The sequence below is a fragment of the Scleropages formosus genome, chromosome 4 (genome assembly GCF_900964775.1).
Source record: "Scleropages formosus chromosome 4, fSclFor1.1, whole genome shotgun sequence".
Classification (NCBI taxonomy): Eukaryota; Metazoa; Chordata; class Actinopteri; order Osteoglossiformes; family Osteoglossidae; genus Scleropages; species Scleropages formosus.
Window position 1 is genome coordinate 5,444,479 of NC_041809.1, and position 22,555 is coordinate 5,467,033.

General features: G+C 51.9%; 1 protein-coding gene across 1 annotated transcript in view; it reads left to right on the forward strand.

The window, feature by feature from the left end:
- Window positions 1–22,555, forward strand: part of sdccag8 (SHH signaling and ciliogenesis regulator sdccag8) — a 48,777-nt gene that overhangs the window by 19,031 nt on the left and 7,191 nt on the right. The window contains exons 14-17 of the mRNA XM_029251595.1: window positions 10,732–10,859; window positions 13,532–13,640; window positions 14,493–14,624; window positions 22,377–22,503. Coding sequence (XP_029107428.1) covers window positions 10,732–10,859; window positions 13,532–13,640; window positions 14,493–14,624; window positions 22,377–22,503 — 496 coding nt within the window. The remainder of the gene's footprint in view (window positions 1–10,731; window positions 10,860–13,531; window positions 13,641–14,492; window positions 14,625–22,376; window positions 22,504–22,555) is intronic.

Below are 22,555 nucleotides of genomic sequence, written 5' to 3' on the forward strand. Positions count from 1 at the left end.
TCGCAGCATACGTGCGGCGTGCCGCGGCCAAATCACATACCGCAGAACCCCACGGAGGTGAACCGAAACATCCCGAAACGGCGCCGTTATTCGCCGAGCAAACACCCCTCCACTCGGCGTTTTACACGCAGGTTCTTAACCCCCGTTCGCGGCTGAGGCGGAGAGCCACATCGGAGCCTCTTCTTCTCGCTCCCAGCATCCTTTGCGATCAGTCGCAGACGCTGTGAAGAAGAGGGCGAGGGTGCGTTTGGTGGTCAGCCTGTGTGAAGGAACCCTGTAGGCCCAGTGCCGGTGGGGCAATGGAGTGGTGTCGCGGCGTCAGACATCCCCCCCCCCCCCTTCGTACACCAGCACTGTGACATCGTACATCACCAGAGTAGCTGTCGCCAGCGTGATCCCGGCTCCGGTGGAGCCCGAATGGCCGCCCTGGGCACGGAGAAGCAGAGCAAAGCCAAGGCCATTCGTCCAAACTGGAGCTCTCTGTTAGGAACTGCAACTTCGCGCTCCGCCGGGCCTCTTTGGGCTGCCCAGGCCGCACCTCTGGCAGACAGACACACCTGAGAAGGGCGGTGGCTTATCAACCCTTTGAACGACCGGGGAGTGACGCTCGATAGGCAGGACCGAGTACGGTGCACTAAACGTGGGTGTTTAATACAGTGAAGAAGGTGCCATTATTACGATACTCCAGTACTGCCATGTTGGTTGTGTGTTGAATGGGCAACTGGATACAGGGCTGCAGAAGGCTGCTGGGTCCTCATCTGAACAGTGTGAGAACACACTGCAACCCAACACGGAGCTACAAGGAAAGCAGACTAAAACATATTTATGAACAAAGACAAGTTTGAATTTTGTTGAATTAATTTTACCTGTCAGTACAGTAATAAATGTTTGTAATACCAATCTCTCGGTTGAAATCACCAGTAAATTGTTTTTCTAATGTAAAATACACTCGTTCCTAATATAACAGGGTGCCGAACAATAAAAAGGCCTTACGGTGTCTTATAGAAATATGTATCCATTTTCCATAAAATGGGTTTATTCTACAGAGTGGCATGTACTCCGTTTCCTACTTTAAAAATTACTTCCTGTTTGACATTGACAACCGATCATGACCATTGATCAAGCTAAATCTAATATCCCAACTAAATGGCACATTCAGTGCTATAATAATAGTAGTAATAATCCATGCTGTTCTCGACTTAGTGTTAAGCTGCTTGCAGTGATTTATACATTTGAACAGCGGGGTAATTTTTACTGGTGTAATTTAGGGTAAATCCCTTGTCTAAGAGTACTATAGTGGAATGGGGATCAAAGGGTAATTTTTACTGGTGGTATTCAGTGTAAATCCCTTGCTCAAGAGAACTGTAGCGGATTGGGGATGAAACATTTGTTGGTAACGATACGCAGCACTTGTAATGGCGTGGTGCCCCCGAGTCCTGCAGTGAAAGACACAGGCAGCGATTTTGTCTAATTATTTCTTTGTATCATAAACATTTGTGAGCCATATTTTCAAGATGCCTCCATCCAGGGGGTACCCTGCTTCATGGCCTGTGTTTCCTGGATAGACTCCGATAATGACGATGATGATGAATGAAAGAAACACAATATTTTAAGACAAGCAAGAATTAATTTTCTTACAAATATTTTAAAATGTTGGTGTTATCACTCATGCGTAAATGCATCTTTATTTTGGTATTTTGATACGTTTTAGCCCCCCCAGAGACTATATTTTTTTTCTCTGAGAAAACGCTAATTCCCCTTGCAACGGAACTTTGCTTGGTGGGTTGGTTTTGTGGAATGAATTAACCCCGTTATGCGAGCGCTGGGTGTATAGTACTAAATTACCCTGCAGGATTGTGATGCCGTGAAAGGACGTCCCCAGTGTTGCTGATCTTTGGAAGCAGTGCTGTATCATAAGCGCAGGTCTGGCACTCAATGTGGTAAAACAAACAGTGATCTCTAATTACCAGTGCACTGTACAGCCACCTTGGAGGGGCTGTTTTATTAAAGGACAAGTGCGGTAATTAGATTGTAATTCCTTATTACAGGCAGAGACACAGTGCACTGAACTGTTCTTTGTGTGTCTGTGTGAGACTCCTTTGATACCTGTGTGCCCAGGGGGGCAACTGATGAGTTCACGTCTTCCATCTTCACATCACTCCTTGTGTACATATGGAAGCCTATTTGCACCCAGACGCTACTGAAGAGGGTGACGCCAAATAAATCAGATTTTTTTTTTTTTTTCCTCCCCCATTATTTGTAGACTAAATACTGTTAACAAAGAGAATGTTTTTGGGATTATTCTGAATTATATTGTTTGCTCTTAGAGGTCCTGGGTTTGAATCCACACTTCTCCTGTAGTAGTCTGTAATGATGGAGTAAAAATGACTGAAGTGTATAAATGGGTAAATCAGGGTAAGTAGCTTAGTGTACAGAGCTCACATTGTAAATGACCGTGGAGGAAAGTGTCAGATAAGAGTAAATAATAAGTAATGTGACTCTTAGAAACGGGATTAAAAGCAAACACATGCCTGGTGTAAACAGATCTTCCTTATGATAAAAACTAAGTAATGTGTTTGACTCCTATGGCCATGTTGATATGTGAAGAGAAAACATGGAGACAAGGAGTTTTGAGTCGGGGGTGCGTGAGAATACTCGTCCGCAGTGGGTTACGGCGGCAGGTGTTCCAGAAGGTCCCTCGATGTGTGTCAGCATTGAGTCCGCGGGCTTTTTGCAGGACGAGTCTGCGCTGCTCAACCCAGGATGGGACGGGATTGGGTCGGGCCAGAGCCGGGAGTGGAGCCGGAGCCGGAGTGCAGAGCGCCCTCGGGGCAGAGCGGAGGCAAATCTGTCGGGTGCAACTGTTTCCATTTGGGGCAGCAGTGCCCACAGAGGGTGTCCTACTTAGAGTTTCTGGAAGCTGGGCTCCATCTCCCTCCTTCCCCCTTTCCTCCTTCCTACTCCTCGCAACCGGTTCGTCCACGCTGGGGCCAGAGGTCACGGAGGATGAGGTCACCTGACTCGGTTGTCCCGCTACCGCTGCTTATTTGCGTAATTATAAACGCAAGGTGGCTGAAGGAGTGTGTGTGTTGACCAGCAAAACACACACTTGCCTCTGAGAAGAGCGTCACCTTTCGCTCCCATCTGCTTAAGAGCCAGAAAGAGGAATGAAAGCACGGTCGTGTCATGAACACGCGTGTGTTGAATGGGGAGGATTAATATATTGTTTATATATCTTTTCTTAACTGGGTATTTTTTTATATATTTCGCTTGTTGTCAGGAAGTAATGAGCAATATAGTAATTATGTAGAAACGTTCATCACTGACACTGACTTTTGGACAGAATGTTTTTGGGCATTATAGCTCTACAGTAAATGTGTTGCTACTACTACATTTATACATTATATTGTGTTTTTTTTATATAGATAGATAAAATGTATTTTGCTTTTCCGGATGTAAAGGGAGACTACAGGGGACGTATGGCTGACGTCCCGCGGTGGCCGTGAACGTGTCGATCCGAAGGCTTTCAGAGCCTCTCTGCCCGACAGAACATCAGATGGCAAACACAAAGCTGTCAGTGTGAGACACACTTGAACAAGCCCCGCATTGTCTGCCTTGAGCACGTAGTGGGAGCCTTGGACCTCGGAAAGTGTGTGTGTGTGTGTGTGTGTGTGTGTGTGTGTGTGTGTGTGTGTGTGTGTGTGTGAGAGAGAAGAGGTACACCTCCCTACATATATGCTCTCCCTTTTTTTTTATTTATTTATTTATTTTAAAAAAATATATATATAAAAACCATCTCATCAGTTGCACCCGCTGTCCACTGGCTATGGGGGGGTGCTGCGTGGACCCCTCCCACCCTCGAAGAGCCCGGGCCCCCGCCTTCCCGTTCAGAAGCATTATTACCCATAGCAGATGGCATAAGGAGTTTATTACAAAGGGAATAGGCAGCAGAAAGGGAAGAATGAGAAAGAGGAGCGGATGGGGCGCGGCCCCCCCTGACCCTCGCCGTCCCGTCGTGATAAAAGCTCTGTTTGTTTTTCCGTCCAGTGGCTCGAGCTTCTGTCCATCGCGCTTTGATTCCTCACCGTTGGCACCAGCCATAATCTCCCCTTTTTTTCTGTGCTTGTGAAACGCTGCACGTTGGGGAACGGGGTTTTTTTTTTTTTCCCTTTTTTTTTTCCTAATAAACTTTTGTGAGGTTTTTTTTTTTTTTTTGTGTGTGCTGTTTTTTTTTTAAAAAAAAAAAAAAAAAACTTAATTTTCTCTGCAAACAACCCAACCCTCCCCCCCCTCCCCCGGGCCACTCCTAGCGGATTATCGAGCTGGCTTTGCTAGAGGTCCCCCACACCATCCAGCCCCACCCCGTGAGAGCGTGTGGCACACCACCCCCCCTCCCACGGGGAGGTTCAATGGCGGTGGGACACGTGACGACAGTGTGAGCCGCAGTTCAGGTGGTGGTACAGGCTGTTGCACCTTGGGAGTGCGCTCGCTCGCCCTCTCTCTCTCTCTCTCTCTCTCTCTACCCTCCCCAAGCCCCTCCACTGTCTCTTGTTCTTTGCATAGCTGCGACTCGCACCTGCACTGCTGTGATGTGAAATGTACAACCCCATCAATACAATCATAGCATTCAGTTATGAAATATATCCAATTCATTATTTTATTAAAGGCAATTATTGTAAAATTACCAGTAGTTTTACCCTTTAATTTTTTTTTTTACATGATTTAGTGGTTATTAGAGCACAAATCTTTGAGTAAGATAATGGTGATAATCAGTGATGAACAGCGTATTTGTTAATGATAGAAAAAAATGCTGGTGGTGTGAAGTATGAATGAGGACCCCTGTTAAGATATTTTAGAATATTATGAAATAAAAAAGACTGGAGTTAAGGTGGAAAGTAAGTTACTGATAGGGTCTTCCACGCAGCTCTGTGTGTGTGTATCTGGGCCATTTCACATAGACTCAGATAAGAATCCCTCCACTGCTTTTGTTTAAGAAGCCAATTCAAACATTTTTAAGAAGATATTTTTTTAAAAAGACTGAAGTTTACACAGGGACTTGTGTTCCTGTATCTGCTGTGCGCTGGAAAGGCGGGGTCTGTGTCGAGATGGGCGGCGGCAGTGGCGGTGGTGGTGGTGATGGTGGCGGTGGCGGTTCTCTCTCGCCTGCGACCTTGAGGGGGGCCTCACGCTTCTTGAAGAAGAAAGCAGAAGCTGGCGGTAAACAAAGTTCACTTCTGACAGATGGATTGAATGACAGAGGGGCGGCGGGCGCCAGGACGGCTCTGGCAGCGGAGCGGAGGAAACGCGCGGCGCGCTCCAACAGGAGAGGAGGTGTGAACAGGTGCAGGGCCGCTGAAGGAAAGGGAGCAGATGGAAGGAGCCAGAGCCAGTTTAGTTAAAGGAGAAAGGGTGGGAGGGAAGAAGGACGGCGGGCTGGGGGGGCGGGGGAGGACGCTCGCAAGCGTGAGGACTGACAGATAGCCGAGGACTGAGGGGGGTGAATGGCGCGTGGGGCAAGCGGGTGCGCGGGGCTGGCCAGGCTAGGGCGGGGATGTGCGAGGAAATGCTGCCGACCCATCCCGCTGCCGAAGGAGCGCATGACCCCCCCCCCCCCCACTTGTCACTGGGGGTGCCTCCTCCTCCTGATAGGCTCCTCTGGATGGCCACTCCCTCCTCCCTTACTCGTTTGGTGCTCGCAAACCTGTGCCCAGCGGGGCCTCCTGGGGTGGTGGGGTTTGGAACAACAGCCGCAGCATCGACCTCTCTTGAAGAGGGATCGCTGGCTGGGCCGCTGGGACAAAGGGTTCGAGGGTCACGGCAAAGTGTCACACACCCAAGTTCACGTTTCCCATTGAGAGGAGCGGTTTAACCTGGTGATGTGCGGGTCACAACCCGGATGCCTTCTTAGGCCCTGCGGTTAGCTAGCGGGCTCTGGCGGAGTTCGGTGTGCCCGTAGACGTGGAACACCCCTCGCAACAAAACACTGTTTTAAAAATGACTGCAGCTTATGTCCCAGCTTATAAGATTTATTTTTATTTTTTTAATTTTTTTTTGCTAAGTTGCATAAATCCATTTGTAATAACTACCACTCGCCACACCAGTTTATCATAAAAAAATATCGGGCTCAAATGATTGGTATAATTATAATAAGTAATGAGCCAGAATTATGTGTTTGCCCTGTTATCCCATCATCTGTGACGATGATGCACAACAATAATTTTTCCATTTGCATACTACAGGAAAAAATACCCAGAAATAACCGCGGAGCATGTTCAGCGTGGTCAGAAATGCAGGGGAAAGGAGGAGTGTCAGGCTGGCATTGGTGTGACAGGGTAAAAAACACGGTGTGTCAGGGGTTTAAACGTCACGCAGTTCTGTAGCTTTGTCTGAATCTGATACTGTGGGTTTTTTTTAAATGTTTTTTTTTTTTTTTTTTTCTCCCCCCCTCTTAAAAAATCTGGTGTTTGTTTCTTGTGGGAAGTAGCAGCCAGTGTGCGTTTGAGACCCACACCTTGTTCGCTGCTACAGTAACACCACAGTCGTCCCTTTGCCTCTTGACAAATGTCCCCCTAATTAGCATAAACAAAGGTGAGAATGTAGAGATGCGTCGAGGCTCTGTTCGAGGACTTCCTCTTTCACGAAACCTCATCCTCCCACTCGTCTGTCAATTTTTAGTGCATTTCTAAAAAACTTAGTGTGAAATTTCCAGATGAAGGAATCATTATATATTCAGAAAAATTAATAACTCTATAGATGTTTTATTTCACTTTTGTATTGTGAACAGAGGCATTTCACACAGGTCAGTGTTGTATCTGAATATCACTACTTGCATATTACATGACAAATGGACTTACTTTAGGCCACATTCTACGTGTTGTTTTCGCTCGTTTTATCAACTTTTCACTTTTTATTTCTGTATACTCTGTCAGATTGCCAGAGGAATTTTTTTTTTTTTTTTTTTAAGTGCTCCGGTTTCATATCTACTTATAACCAAGCATAAGGTGATTTCTGAAAGGCAAAAAAAATCTCTGCAAGTGTGAAATAACCTCTGAGGGTGTGTGTTTTCCTTTCATCGAGCCACGGCTGTTCGGCGACAGGATTACAGATCCTCTCGAACCCCCGCACGCACGGGAGGAAAAGGTGCACAGCCCATGTAGAGTCCTCATCATCAGTGGGATCTCTAAATTATAGGAATATATACATGTGTACATAGAGGGATGCAGTCAGACACACTATCAGCGGTAAAAGTGCACACGTATATTTTCAGTTCTGCTTTTAAAAGGAATATTGGCTGCAGTGCTGTCATATTACATTAAATACCATGGTTTCCCTTGTTTTCGCACATTTTTAAGCCCACTTTTTTTTTTTCTTCCCCCCCCCAGAAAACAAATGTTTTTAATCTAATAACATTGCGCTATGTAGGCATCCTTGCTAGAAAGGTCAATAGGTTTTAAAAAAAAAAAAGCTTTAGTTAATTGCATTAGACCATTGTTAAAAGACAGCCTTAGATTTTTTTAAAATTTATAAATATTAAAATTTAGGCAACAATTATTCAGAGAAAGTGGATCGACAGCAATCCATGCTGTTAGAAACAAACAATAAAAATGAATATGTTTTCATGTACAGACACGTACAGAAAAGGGTGTTTTTTTAATATTGAAAATGTGTGAGTAATTATTTTACAGTTATTACTTTTACCATGTGTGAGATTCATGGAGCAGTTGGTTTGTACAGCTTGATGAGGTCCTCAATCAAGGTAACTTGATTAAATGTTGAATCCCTGTTAGATGGTAAATATAATATTTTGCATTTGTTCTCATTTTCTGAAGGCCTCCAGTTGTAGCTCTTTGCTTGGTGTTGCAGCAGCAGTAGCATCATCTTTGTCTGTGTCCTCATATCTCTTAGGAGCAGGAATCTCCGGGCTCATTTGCTCAGGTGTGTTTACTGCGTGTGCCCAGGTGGATGTGCTATTGGAGGGGTGTTCATGGCACACGGCGGTGCTGCCACCTGCATAAAATCGCATTCTGAGCATCCAGTGGACGTTGCGGGTGCAGCGTTGACATGTCGCCCAGTGCTTTAAGGTGTGCGGCTGCCCGGCGTCGCCTCTCTTGGAAATGGCGTTTTTGGGGACGCGGCGAAATGACGCACAGGTTGCAGAGGAACGATCTCGGGAGCGCAGGCTGTCGCCGTCCGAGCGGCGGCATGGCGAGCCTGGTGTTGATGAGCGCTCGCAGCGCCAGCAGCCTGACTCATCACAGGAGCCCCAGCATTTGGTCAGTCCTGGCGCGGGATCACGGCGCACCGCGGGGTGCAGCAAACCGCGCTCCGGTCGGCCGCACCGTTCCAAGTCAAATGGGCGACAGCTTGACTAGTGCTCGCATAGGCGGCTCTGGGCCCCTGCTGCAGCGCCCAGCCGCACGGGCCCTCGTTCTGGGGATGTGCGTTATGGATGCACTCTGTGTGTGTGACAGAGAGGGGGGAGAGAGGGGGCTGGGCAGCTACGGCAAAGCTGTCCTGTCGCGGCTGCCTCGGCCCCCTCCCGGCCTGGCCTGACCGCGTGCTGACCTGATGAAAATGACACGTTGCTCACGTTATGAGCCGCTGCAGGCGCCGCTTGGCCGCGAGAGCTGTAAATTCGGTCTGCTGCTCGGCTTCTGGAGCCAGTGAGGGAGTATGTTTTAAAGCTCGTCTTTTATTATTATTGTTATTGTTATTATTATTATTATCGGTACTATTATTATCACTATAATTATTATCATTGGTTAATTTATCTGACACTTTTTTCCAGAATGAATGAAAATGTTAAGCGACTTATAATTGTTTACCCATTGATACAGCTGGCTAATTTTTACTGTATCAATTTTAGGGTAAGTACCTTCATCAAGGCAACTACAGCAGGAGTGGGACTCGAACCACAACACCACCTGCTGCCCCTAAATTTAAAGCTCATGTGTCTGCTAAAATGACGTGGACACCAGATCGCCAGTGCGCACTGCTCTTTATTACCTACGACCCCTAAGTGCTGTTTCCCATGACGCTTTGGGTGGAAGAACCTCAGCAGAAAGTCGAATCCTCCCCAGGTGTTCTCCGGTGGCGCTAAACGGCTCCCCAGCGTGAGACTGGTTCCCGCACATTTGGATCGCAGCAGCCACGGGTGGAGGAGTAGTAAGAGCTGCTGCCTTACAGTTTGTGGGCCCGGGTTTGAATCCCAGCCCCAGCTGTAGCACCATCAGTCAAGTACTTGCCCTGAATTGATACAAATAGAATACTGTACAGAGGGGTCAATCAGTGTAAACTTGAGTGTCTAGCACTGTATGTGACCTTGAACAAAGGTGTCAGACAAACACCAGGTAATATTAATTCTGTATGTTAATGTTAATATTTAACGTGGCCTGCGGGACGCGACTGGCCTGCGGTGGAACCTCGGCGGTATTTTCTTGTGGTGAGAACTTGTTGTAGCAGGGCGAGCTACCGGTTTACTTCAGTGCGATTCACCGTTGTGTCCTGAGCGTGATGGATTAATGCGTCGGCGTGACCAAGGCCGAGGGGACGGACGGAGACTTTGGCACAACCGGTGGCACTCGGCACAACCGCTCCTCGCTAGGTGAGCATCGCTTTCCTGACCGCCGCCGCCACAAACCAAAGTCTGCTCTTGCCCACAGCAACTTTTCCCCCCTTCCTTCGCCCGCTTGTCCGTCTCGTACTAATTGGTCGCCAAACACCGCCAGCGCAATGCTCCACCCCGCGCACCACCCACACCCCTCCCCCCCGCACCCCCCCCCCGGAAACAAACAGTAACAAATGGCGAGCTGCGAGCAGTCGGCGGTCCCCCGCTGGGCCGTGGTGTGGATGGTGTTTCCAGGCCCCTGTTCAAGCCCAGCGGGGTGCCCGGCGCGCTCTCCCGGTCGCGCTGTCGCGCCGAAACACCCCGCTTTCACACACCAGACGACAGCAGGCCTGGAGGAGCGGTCACTTTGGAGCGGCGCTCCGCACGCAGTGTGCGAGCGAGAAAAAAGTTTCTCTCGTTCGCCGTGCGCTTAATTAACAGAACGCACAGCAACTTTTTGGGCATTCTTCGCTTTTTATGGGGGATGTACTTGGCACTTGGCACAGACGGATTCATGTGAGACTAAATAAAAAAAAAACAGTGCGCATCTGTGCTGAGTTTTTTTAACCATCTGAATGTTTGTGCAAGAAGCACACAAGTATCTGCAAAGAAAATTAGCGAAATGTATAAATCGCGTCAGGGAGGCTATTGAGTCTCGCCGATGAGTAACGCAGCGGCTCTGACTTCGGTGGCGCCCGTGTAGCGCGCTCCGCTATTTCTGTTACACTCTCTCTCCGTGCTGTTTATCATTTCTGTATTCATAACACAATGAAACACAATGGCGTGTTCTTTCAAAGATGCCAGGAAGTTCAGAATTACCATGTTTCACTTGTTTGTGTAGCAGGTTGACGGGTGGAAATATGGGATAAACATGTGCGAGTGTGGAATAACCTGTTCCCCTCTCCCTCTCTCTCTCTCGGGGGTCGTGGGTTTCGATGGGCCTTGGCCGGTGGACTTCGGACATTTACCGCCTCTTTCCAGCATCGGTGACCTTCTCAGCCCTCCGAGTGACAAGGGTGGCCATTTGTGGTCATGGTCATGGCGCGGCAGCTCCTTTTTCTGAGCCTTGACCCTCACAGGCCTTTCTTTCCTCCTCCTCCTTACCCCCGTGCCCCATCCCCCAGGAAGGAGAAGGATGCGGCCGAGCGCTGCCGGAGCGAAGAAGTGGCCTCTCTGGCAGCCCAGGCCAAGGAGCGTGAACGCGAGCTGCTGCAGAGGCTCCGGCACGAGGAGGCGCAGCACCAGCGGAGCGGTGGGTGACCGTGTCCTCTTCCCCGCACCCTCCGCCAAGCCCCAACCGTTTGCAAGCACGGCCCCTGCCGCCCCACACGGCGTCGCCAACACCTGTAACCTTTGGCCGGCCCGAGGAGGAGCAGATGCCGGGCTCCGCGGAGGAACGCGTGTTACATGTCGGTTAGCGTTTAAAGGGAGCCGCTGCCCGGCGCTGCCCACTGTCTGCCGCTTTTCCCGCCGTTGCTCTCACATCTGCCGCGCCATCTGGATCCCCTGAGTTTATTTACCTGCGCTGGGGTTTCTTTATTTATTTTTTGATTTATTTTTTTTTTTTTTTGCCGGGGTGGGGGGCTGGAGGCACGCGCCACGCCGCGGAACAAAGCCCAGGAAAACAAAGCGCTTCTTTTTGGCGCCGCTCACCAGCACACATGTTGTCTAAAGAGAAGCGGCATCCGGGGCTCAGCGGGGAGCTCTCCGGGTTTACCGAATTAGTCCTTTAATACCTCGGACCACTTCCTTCTCAAAGCCTATAATGGCCACTCACTCGGACTAATTAGTAGCCCCCCGCCCCCCCACGCCACTGAAACACTACAGTTTTTGGTCCGTCGTTGTTTAAGGCAGTCGCCTCTAGCTGCAGCGTCACTGGGTTTTATTTTTTAATCTTTTGCTCTGTTTTTCCCTCCCAGTTTGTCTTTTTATCCTGTTCTCTCCGCGCACGTCTTCTCTGTGTCCCGCACCCGGCTCGCCGCTTTCAAACTCCTCAAATGATTTTGGGAGGGGGGAACAAACAAAGTTTGTGAGTGACACACGGTCTGGTGCTGGTTCCGCTGGGCCCTGGCAGAGGAGCATCTTTCCTCGGCCCGATGGGGCTGGGACAGGTTTGTAGGGGGTTGGGGGGGGACGCGTGGCCCTTTGAATGCCCGTTCACAGTGAGATGCCCGTTGTCAAAAGGCTCTGCGGCATTGATGGGGCGCTGCGTGCTCATTCCATGGAAGCGAAGCGCCGACAGATCCATCCTCTGTGGCTCTTTGGTGCAACATGCCAGCGCCGGAACTCGTGTGGGTCCAGATTTCCGCACCCACGGCGCTACGCAGCCCGATAGGAGATGCATTTTGTTCCGCTGCTGAGGATGCGTGACCTTGCCGTACATTTAGGTGGGGTTTGAAGGACCCCCGTGAGCAGCATGGGTCAGCAGTTTCCTGTTAAAATTACCATTGTATGTCTGTATTTAGCTGATGCTTCAAAGTATGTGAACCATATAGGGATAGTCATTTTTATATAAAACATTAAGATAAACTCTAACTCTAAAGGTTAAATCTTAAACTTTAGTAAACGACTATAATTTACACCCTACCTACTTATTTTTGCACCTGCACTGCTTGCATGTTTCTATTACACACACGATTTTCTCTAAAGAAACACATGGAATTGGTCTTTACACACCTGCTGTGTCACGTGAGAAACACCGATTCTCATTCAATAACCATTTCGTGGTAAAACCAAGGGACACAGGGGGTTCACACACTTTCAACCAGCTCTTTGTGTCTAATGTGGCTGACAGTGTTGGATATTGCAGTTGACTCCCTACAGTTGTTTACCTGTTTATGCTATAGAATAATGCTATAGACACATACACTGCACTGCAGGCAATTTAGAGCCACGAGTTCACCTGAGACACATTTTTGGAGTGTGGGAGGAAACAGGAGCATCAGGGGAAACCATGGAGAGAACATGCAGACTCCGTATAGACCGAGTCGGATTCAAACCCACGTCCAAACCTGCTGCCCCAGAGCCAGGCTCATTGTATAAGGTGAGTGTGTTGTCACACTCTTTGCAAGGATCTGTTGATCTTACGGATGTTCTCCGGTCCGTTGATCTCCGCACTGGAACAGGGAGTCTCCTCAGTCAGGAGTGCAGCGCGGTGGCGTGTAGACAGGAACCCATCCCGCCACCGCGCTGCACACCAGCCAGCCCGGTTGAGCGGCGCTGCTAATGAGCTTTGAGCCACGCGTAGAACAACGTGCCACTTCTCCTGCCGTGGGTCGGGACCCAACATCGCGCTGGTCAGCAGGCCTCTGAAAAGGACCTGAAGAAAAAGAGACCAAAAATGGGGCAGTTCTCTCCAGGAGCACTTGGATGGGACAGCAGCAGGTGGGGAGGTGGGGTGGAGCCTGGTCAAGGGACAAGCCCTGAATTGACACAGTAAATTTACCCTGCTGTATAAATGGGTAAATCACTGTAACTAGCGTACAAACCTCACATTGTAAATTGCCTTGGACAAAGGGTTCAGCTAAATGAATAAATAATAATAATAATATATTTATTATTATTATTAATAATTATAACAAATACAACACCCTGGACCCGATTAGCTTTGTGGACAAAAGGGAGTTTGTACAGTATTGTATATTCAATCCTATCTAGTCATTTTGTAATATTTGTTTATTAAAGTCATACTTTTAGCAGAGACTGTGTGAGGACCACACTGTACTAGTACAGTACTTGGTGCTCAGAAGGTTATAGGGTTGCACCCCACCTCACATTGGATAAGTGGTTGTTGATGATGGATTATGATAATTTAATATTCATTAACATGGTCATATCACACAATCTAATTTCAGGCTCTTCTTCTGGGGCAGGGTTGTGGTCAACCGAAGGGTCTGTCTTACATGTCCTGTCCTGTACTTGCAGTGAGCAAACTGGACACTCTGCTCAGCTCCCAGAATTCCCTCATTGGCAAGCTGAAGGAGGAGTGCCGGGTGCTCGGGGTTCAGCTGGAGGAGGTGGCTGAGGCAAGCAGGCAAGTTCTGCACGAGGTCCATGAGGACGCTCACGTCGGGCTCTTGCTGGACAGGCCGAAGAGGCAGAAGCTCGCCTCTCCCTCTGTTGATCCGTCTGATTGGTTGATTGATTGGTTGGTTGATGGAGGCGTGTCGGTGAGGTGTCATGGAGGACCAGCAGCGGTAGCTGTGGAACAGGGTCCCTGAGATGTAGTTGTGTCTCCTGTTCCCATGATCGCAACCACTCAGGCTCCCGTTCACCCGGTTCCATTAGACTTACGAACATGATGTTGCGGGTCTGATATTTTGGTGGCGACCCCCTCGGTGGAGGTCCGTCGCTCGTTTCCTCCCGCCAAGCTGCTGTGTCCCGTGGACCGGCGCCGTTGGAAAGAAATGTCCCGAACATCCGGTGCGACACCACCTGCAGAGAGCGCGGTGTCGGTGTGAGCGTTAGCTCGCCGTAGCGCACGCCGACACGTACACAGGAAGTGCTCGCACCAGCAGGAAGGTGGGCACCGGGCGGCTTGAAGGGCAGCAGCTTTAAGTGCAAAGACGAGAGGAGTGCAGGCGGACAGGCGGCTCCTCAGGCTCCCCCTCCGAGCTGTGCGTGTTGGGGTTAGGCGCCCGAGGCCTGTGGAGTTAGTGTAGTGTCGCCAGCAGGTGTGTGTGTGTGCATGTGACTGTGTGTGAGGAAGGCAGCAGACAAAATGTTCCTGTGTCGTGACTTCTGAGCATGTTCATTTGAAAGGGTAATAAATGAGTAAGAGCAGCGTGAGTAGCTGAGTGGTGGCCTTTGGCTTTTTTCCCCCCCTCTCTCTTTCCACATACGTGTACGTGTGTGTGTGTGTGTGTGTGTGTGTGTGTGTGGCCAGGACCCGGGTGGAGCAGCTTTCCCTGGAGAAGGAGCACTTCCAGCAGCGGGTGGAGAAGCTGCAGAGCCGCTGCCAGGAGATGGAGGTACAGTGTGTGCAGCACGGGAGGATGCACCAGCGCATGAAGCAGAGGTCAGCAACCCCTCCGTTTCCCCTCTCTCTTTCTCTCTCTCACACACACACACACACACACACACACACACACACACACACACACACTTCCCTGTCCGAAGGTCAGAGCTGATCCACACAAGCAGCTCATTCACACAGGAGAGAAGTCCGATGCACAGTGATGCACTGAGGCGTCCAGCAGGAGGCGCTGTTGAGCCACTGGGGGGGTAGGTAGGTGACGGTGGACGTAAGGCTCTCTGTCCCCAGGGTCCCGGAGAGGTCAGAGTGCTGCTGGAGCAGCGTGACAGGTGACAGAGCGGAGGTGGGAACACTGCCACGGGCCACAGATCACATTAAGAAATTACATTAAGAAATGAAATTAAGCAAATGTGCATGATGGGGGGGGGGGCAAAGAAAATTCTGGCACCGTTTGTGGGATTTAATAAAAGTGGTAGTTCTGTTAATCGCGTCGATCCGTTGGTCCACTCTGTCCGCTGAACGGCTCGTCGACCCGTCTCTGAAAAAAACACTCATTTTGCAGAGTGTAGAAACATGAATTACTTGTGCTCTTTTATGGGATATTGCAGTGAAATGATAACTTTTTACCTCTTTAAATATGAATCTATGTCAATATGTATTTCACTGAAATGGTCCAATGTCTTTCTGAATGGCCCCCCAGCAAGACCCACCTTGGGGCTCGAACAACCAGCATTGCAGCTGCAGGGATGAATGTTTAACCGTTGCAGTCCCTGCTGGCCTAATAATAATAATGTGTTTCTCATGACCACATCCGTCCAGTCAGCCTCCAGTTCCTGAAAGTTTACTTGCGTTCCCGCAGTGGGTGGACGGGGAGAGAAAGGGACGGCAACGGCCACGTCAGCGCAGCGGAAGCGACGGAGCGGCGCTCGGCAACACACACCGGCGGCCATCCGGGGCGCCCGCTTCGCCGGGGGTTAAGGTGCGCGTGTTAACGAACGCGCCTCGCCGTAAAGCGGCCGCGCGGCCAGGGCTCCGCCTCGGATATTCTCGAACGGCGCAATCTGTGCTGCGAAGAGCTGCGACAGCTCTCCACGTACGAAACATTTGGAAGATCAGCTTGATTTATTTTTACATCGGCAAGAGGGTGCCAAGCAACACAGGGGTTTCAGCACACAACGTTTCGCCTCTTTATATATATATATATGTGTGTGTGTGTGTGTGTGTGTACACTTATATATTTATTTCTGCATCTCCCTGGCAATTTGCAGGAGGAAACAGCGCCTTGTCCTTGTAATGAAACACGGTCCCATGTTCCTTTTCCCCCGCAGCGCTGTTCTGTGACACAGTAAAACAGAGTACTGTGCTGGAACACGGTACCTCGTTATGTGTGACCGTGAGGGCGACAAAATGTAGCGGAGTGCAGTGGAAAGGGTCGTGTTCAAAGGGCAGCGACTTTGAGGAAGTGTTGTGGTAGCAGCAGGGGGCGTAGCGGTTAGAGCTGCTGCCTTGATATCGATGGACATGGGTTCAAATCCCCAGCTGCTTACCCTGAATTGATGCGGTAAAAGTTACCCAGCTGTGTAAGTGACTTTGTAGGAAAGTGTCATGCGCAGGGAGAGAATTTTCCAAACTGTCTGTCACTTAGATACAGAACGAGACTGAGCTCAGTAGGAAAAGGTGTTTGTTCTACCAGTCAGTAAACGCTGGTGGTGTACAAGAAACGTAAGTGCTTTTACTGCGGTAAGTCACCCACTGCGGTGCGACTGGCCTCTCTTTCACTTGTTGTTTCTCAGGCTTGTGCCACAGCATCCAGCAGCTCCGAACGCACGCACGTGCTGCTCGCCCCCCACGGCTGCCAACATGTTCCATTACCCAGTATCCCCAGCCCCTCAGCCCCTCAGCCCGCCACCCCCCCACCCCCTGCAGCAAGCACACAAAGAGCACTGCGCGCTCGGTGTGCCACAACACACACGCAGATGTGTCGCTAAATCTACAGGCTTCTGCCGCCCATATGGCAACTTAAAGAAAGATGGTCGGCTCATCTGGGCAACCGGAGCGGAACCGGTTTCGGGCCACATGCAGATGCGCTGCGGACCACGTGTCTGTCGCGGGAGTCGGGGCCGTGTGGGGTCGACGTTCAGACGGGCTGTCGTTTTGGGTTTGCGGTAGAGGCTCGGAGCGCGTGCCGGTCCAGGTCCGGGAGGCGCGTTCTCTTCCGTGCGACGAATGGCCGTGCGGGTTTTGGGGAGGACCGGGACGAGGACGGGCCCCTGGGCAAGAGCTTCTTCATCTGGCTCCGTAACCCAAACCCCCACCCCCCTGCACCGCAAACTTTTCATTTGCAAATGAAGTTGGCAGAGGAGCAGGAGGAAGGCCCGTGTGTGTGTGTGTGTGCGCGTGTGCACGTCCGCCCGCACGTCCTCTGTAGTCACCGTTGCCCACGGCAGGTTGTCATTCTTTAACTTGTCAATATGTGGTCATCTGCTGAGGGTCTGAGAAAGAAATGTGAAAGTTTTTAACATTTTCTTCTTTATGCTACAGAAACAGTTAAAACTGAGTGTGGAAGAAAGTACAAAACCACTAAATGACGACGACTGTTTGCCTATTTTTCTCTCTCTCATTATTTACACTTGTGCAGTTTATATATATATATACATATATATATATATATATATATATAAAAAAAATAAGGTACACGAACGAGGATACATTTCAGCGCAGTTTCCCGAAATCCACAGCAGCCTCGAGTGTCTGAGCTGCGGCCCCTTTGTTTTCGTGTCCAAAGCTCAGCGCGGGGGACGAGGGACGGGGTCCGTCAGGCCGACCGACCGCCGCGTTCCCCCCCCTTGGCTACCAGGGGGCGCCAGAGAGCCGAAGGCACCAGCAGGCCTCTCCAGCTGGGCCGAGCTGCCGGGGGCGGCGGAGCAGCCGCCCGCTGAAAGGGCTTTTGTGGAGCGCTGGCTTCCGCAGCTCGAACCTGCACATGTCCCAGGGCGGCGCCGACGACAGCATGTTCCCCGACAGGAAGCTGAGAGCGGGATTTCGCCTCACGCACCCACACACCCCCACGCAGCGCCAGTGCACTTTTCTACCCAATTTATTTGCTCTTCGCCAAAGACAGGGTGAGCGCTCCTGTTTCGCTCGCCGAGGCTCAGGTACGACAGGAGCGACGTTTCCACGAGGCACACGATCATTACGAGTAGCTCTGTCTCTCTCTCTCATGCACGCACGCACTCCGAGCGGTTCGTCTCCGGTGAGGTTATTTCAGATGCGTCAAGGTTCTTGAGCTGGGGTCCCGAAAGCGGACGCCTCGCGCACCCCAGTCAGAGGAGGGCGCACCGGGTGGGGGTTGCGTCCCACACAGAACTCCTTTGGTTGCGTTGTTGCGGTAAAGGAGCTCTCTTTTCCCTGATTGGTACCCGATTGGAACGTTTGCATCACCATTTTTCCATAAAAGTTGGACAAGTGATTGATTCCTGTCCCTGGTGGAACCTGAGCTGGAGACACTTGAGCTGCTGCTTCCCTCTCTGCTTTTCAGTAGTCGAGCGGTTACGACATTGCGCTGGGTTGGTTGCAGGTTTGAATCCCAGAGAGGTACGAGCCCTTACTGGGTCACGTGGTAGGAGTGAGGTTCTCCGATTGCCGGCGCGCGGAGACGAGCCCCTCTGGCCAGATGCCGCGCCGAAGCGGTGCCAGAACACGGAAGAGACACGCGGTCGCGTTCGGCACTCGGAAAGGGGCTTTCGCCGGGCACGATGGGATTAGGACCACGTTTGCAAACACGAACGGCAGATGAGGCGGCGGACATTGGGTCAAAACGGGGCTGGACTCTCGGAGAGCCCACATGGTGCGAGTGAAACTGGATGGTAACAGTGAGCAGAGATGTGTGTGTGTGTGTGTGTGTGTGTGTGTGTGTGTGTGTGTGTGTGTGTGTGTGTGTGTGTGCATGTGTGTGTTTTCTCCACTTTGTTCCATTCCCACGAAGGACCACTCGTGGGTTCAGTCGGGACGCGAGCGCGATATGACGGTGGTGCTAGTTGAGGGGTCAGCGGCATCAGAGTGGAAACGAACGCGGTGACAGCTGTGTGCGGTAAAATGGTGTAAAGTACTCTGCGCACGAAAAGAGTCATTTCCACACGGCACAGAATTGTGCCCCAGGGTCTATGTTGCCTGTTTTTTTTTTGAAAACAAACAAAGGAAGGAAGACATGAGCAACAATATCCTGTTTTATTGCAAACAGGTTGGGGGCCACGACACACGTACCCTCCAGACACCCTCCCCGCAGGCCCCGGGGGGGCGGAACTGTGCCAGGCGGGGACAGGGAGGGAATGGTACCAAGCAGCTGCACCCTCGCTGCCCCTGGCGGTGTCGTTTCAACAAGGCGAGCCGAGCCAGACCCCCCCCCCCCCGCTCCGTCTTCGACAGCCCCCCCAACCCCGTTTTCTGCTGCCCGGTTCTTGTGCGGTCGCCATCCAGAGCGACCGCGGGGGGCCGACCCTCACCTCCAAAGCACGTACGTTGTGGGCTCGCAGCGACAGACCTGCGGGTTCGACCTCGGCGGTTTCCTCACCCTCTTCTAAGAGGGGCTAACAGGTGAATTTACCGCAGGACCAGGGACAGAAGTGCAGTAACCGCGCTGTCCGCAAGTGTGTTTTCACCGCGTGCAACTTGCAGTGTTGGACACCCACCGCGTATATAAATCTGAAGGTGTGTGAGAGAGGCACACTGCGTGATTGAGGGCCACTTACGCTGATTTACCCATTTACAGCGGTGGCTCTTCTTACTGCAGTATTTCAGGGTAAAGACCTCGACTAAGTAAGTGAGCGCTGCAGCGGGAGGCGGGATCCGAACCCAGGTCCTGGGAGTGCGTGGCAGTGCCTCTAACCGCTACGCCCCCTGCTGCGTTTGCAGGTCGCCTGCAGCACACGGTGTTTACAGCGCATACCACGTTTACATGCATTTACAGCGTCGACGTGTGCGTGAGCGCGGTAACGGAGCTGCGGCGTCGAGCGAAACGAGTTCCTCGCTGCCGTTTCCCCTCCTCCTGCCGGAGGGCGCTGTGGCATCCCTGGCGACGGGTCGGGCGCCGAGCGCCTGTCCTTCAGTGAGCCTGGGAGCCAGCAGATGGTGTCCTTTCACCAGGGCCAGCGGGGCGGCGCCGGGCGAGCTGGGGTTCGGGGCCCGAGCCATCCGCCCACCCCCCCACCCCCGCAGCAGCGGGCAGCGGCCGGCCTCAGCCCCGCTCCTGGACCTGGGGGGGTGGCGTTGCTGCTGCTGTGGGGGGAGGGGGCGCTAAGCTGTATTAAAAACCTAATTAAGTTGTGTGCCAGTAAATGTAGGGCACTTATTGGATTTACCGCTTTGGCTGCTGGACGGAGCCCTGATTTAATCAGACCCCCATTGTGAGCGGCGCTCCGGAGCCCCTCGAACCTCCGTTCCGCCCTTCTTTGACGTCCGAGACCACCCCCTTCACCAGCGTTGAGCTCCTCGTGCCCGGGAGCGCGGTGGGTCCGAGGCGACGGCGAGCGCAGATTAGGGTCAGCGGACTGCTGTAATGGCGTAAGAGTTAAAGTCCGAGCTCCGGCAGCTGGACGCTCCTGCTCCCGGTGTCTCGCGCGCGCTCGCACCTTTGACCCGTGGCTCCGGACGGCCATCGGGGTTTCGGGCGGCGTCCCGCTGCTGTTACTCGGCTCCGAAACGCGGCGTCGGCCTCGAGGGACCCGTCGTCCGGCGCAGGGACACGGAGGTCCGGAGCGTAACCCGGAAGCACGGGGTTCGATGCAGGGCGCATGCCGGACGGGACGCGGGTCCATCGCGGGGCGTTTCACTGCCAAACACTCTCACGTCGCCATCGAAAGGACAAAATGTTTCACTGCTGCGTGCGGCTCTACCATTTGCGAATGTGGCGCTGCTCGTTACCGCGGTTTTCCTCAGTGACGCCCATGCTGAGCGAAAGTGAGCTGCGGAAGTGAAAGAACACGGTCGGTATGAGGTAACGGCCGTGAACTGGGAGTACAGTAATGATCCCACGTGTGAAATGACAGAGAGGTCTGTAAAGGAACAGGAGGTCGTGTGTGTGTGTGTGTGTGTGTGTGTCGGGGGGGGACAGTTGATGCAAGCTGCAGTGCTGCTCTGGTGTCGAGGTGCCAGGCTCTCAGGGGCTGGAGCCCAGCTCAAGCTGGCAGCTGCAGCCGTGGCCCGGGCGCTCCAGCTCTTGCGGGGGGAGGGGGGGGGAGTTGGGGGTTCGAGGGCCTGTGTTCCCAGCGCACAGACGGCGTAGCCCCAGCACACGGCACCGGGGCATCTGTCTCCCCCCTCAGCAAGAGGTAGAGCTAGAGCCCCCCCCCAGGCCTGCGGCCGTCCCCGGGTTCCCGCCCCCTTCCCGCCATTGGCTCAGAGCCGCCGGCCGAGTCACAGCCGGAACGCGGTCAATTGCGGTGCGCTGACGACACGTCCGCTGTTCTGTGCGTCAGTTTTGTTCCAGAGCAGGAATGAGAAGTGGTCTAAAATCTTTATTATGATTCATTGTTATTCGTTTGTGATCCTTTTCTTCAAGCTGCCCTAGAGTGTGAGGTTCATACACCACTTACACTGATTTACCCATCTCTACAACTGGCTCATTTTTACTCTGTTGGTTCAGGGTACACTAGCTGTTAGTGTAGGGGTTAGAGCTGTGGTGTTTCGAGCCAAAGGTTGCAGGATTAAATCCCACCTCCAGCTGTAGTACCTTTGAGCAAGGTATTTACCCTGCTGTATCAGTGGGTAAATGTGCTGGTCAAGGGGACTCGAACCCGGGTCTTTCAGGCAGAATGCAATGCATTGGACTGCTGCTCTACGCACCTTCTCTCGTTACTGTAGTATTAGCGGTGCGTCCTAAACGTCTTACCCCATGTCTGCGTACCACGTTACCACAATTGTTCGTAACCCTCAATCAACGAAGGTACGTCTGTTCTGTATTATAGACACGGGAGCCGTTTATGGGGACGTGGCAGTTAGGTCTCGTTACGGAGGTTTATTTTTACTTTTTATTTCAATTCAGTCTTATTTAATAAGTGACTGGGGACCAGCGTCACCCTCGCTGATAATGATGGGAAGGTTCTTGGTATTTTGTACTCATTACGTCAAAGAACCTTCCGGGCGAACGAGCGGAGAGGCTGCATTATGTGCGAGTTGCATTTGAGGACCAGCATATAGGTGTGTGCAGGAGGAGGTACACCGTGGTAAATCACGTGTTGAGGCACGATGGGAGCGGCAGCAGCTGCACAGGATGCGAGCGGGAGACTAAGCCAAATGTTGTTTGACATTTTTCAGTTCAAATGACAAGCGCTTTTGAGGAGACGGCGCACCGTGACACATTCGTAGAGTGACACGCGAAGTGGGGTCGCCGCCCCCGGAGCGCCACCACAAGCGTAATTACGCACACCGTGTACTTTTCGTCTCGCAGGTCGTCGTTCTGCGAGTCTCACCGCACCTCTTCGGTGTTATTGGTTAATTATAGGCGTCGTGCGGAGGAGCCGACGCACTTAATGCGCCTCTTGCCGTGGCGACCACCTCGCAGGACGCCGCCGTCCGGCTCACCTCACCTTACGCAGACGACATCACGCACTTGTACACCTGTCTAGACGGGGGATTAGGGCTCCGCTTGTTAATTGTGGGGATGACAGAGTCAAAAGGTTGAGGTAAGACGCTGCGCCGCATAGCGCGGTGTACCGTGACAGGAAACGAGGGGTTTGTTGCGCTGCCCTGTTAACAGGAAGTGACGCAATCATGCCCACTGTTGCGTTCCTCCCCCAGGCTGCAGCAGCTGGACCAGCACTGCCAGGCCAGCGCCCAGCAGGTGATGGAGCTCCTCAGCAGACAGAACCTGCTGGTGGAGGAGCGCCGCGTTCTCAGCGAGGAGATGCAGAACCTCCGCGTGCAGGTACACTCTGCCGCCAGACCCATACCTCCTACTTTTTGGGTTCAAATATCAC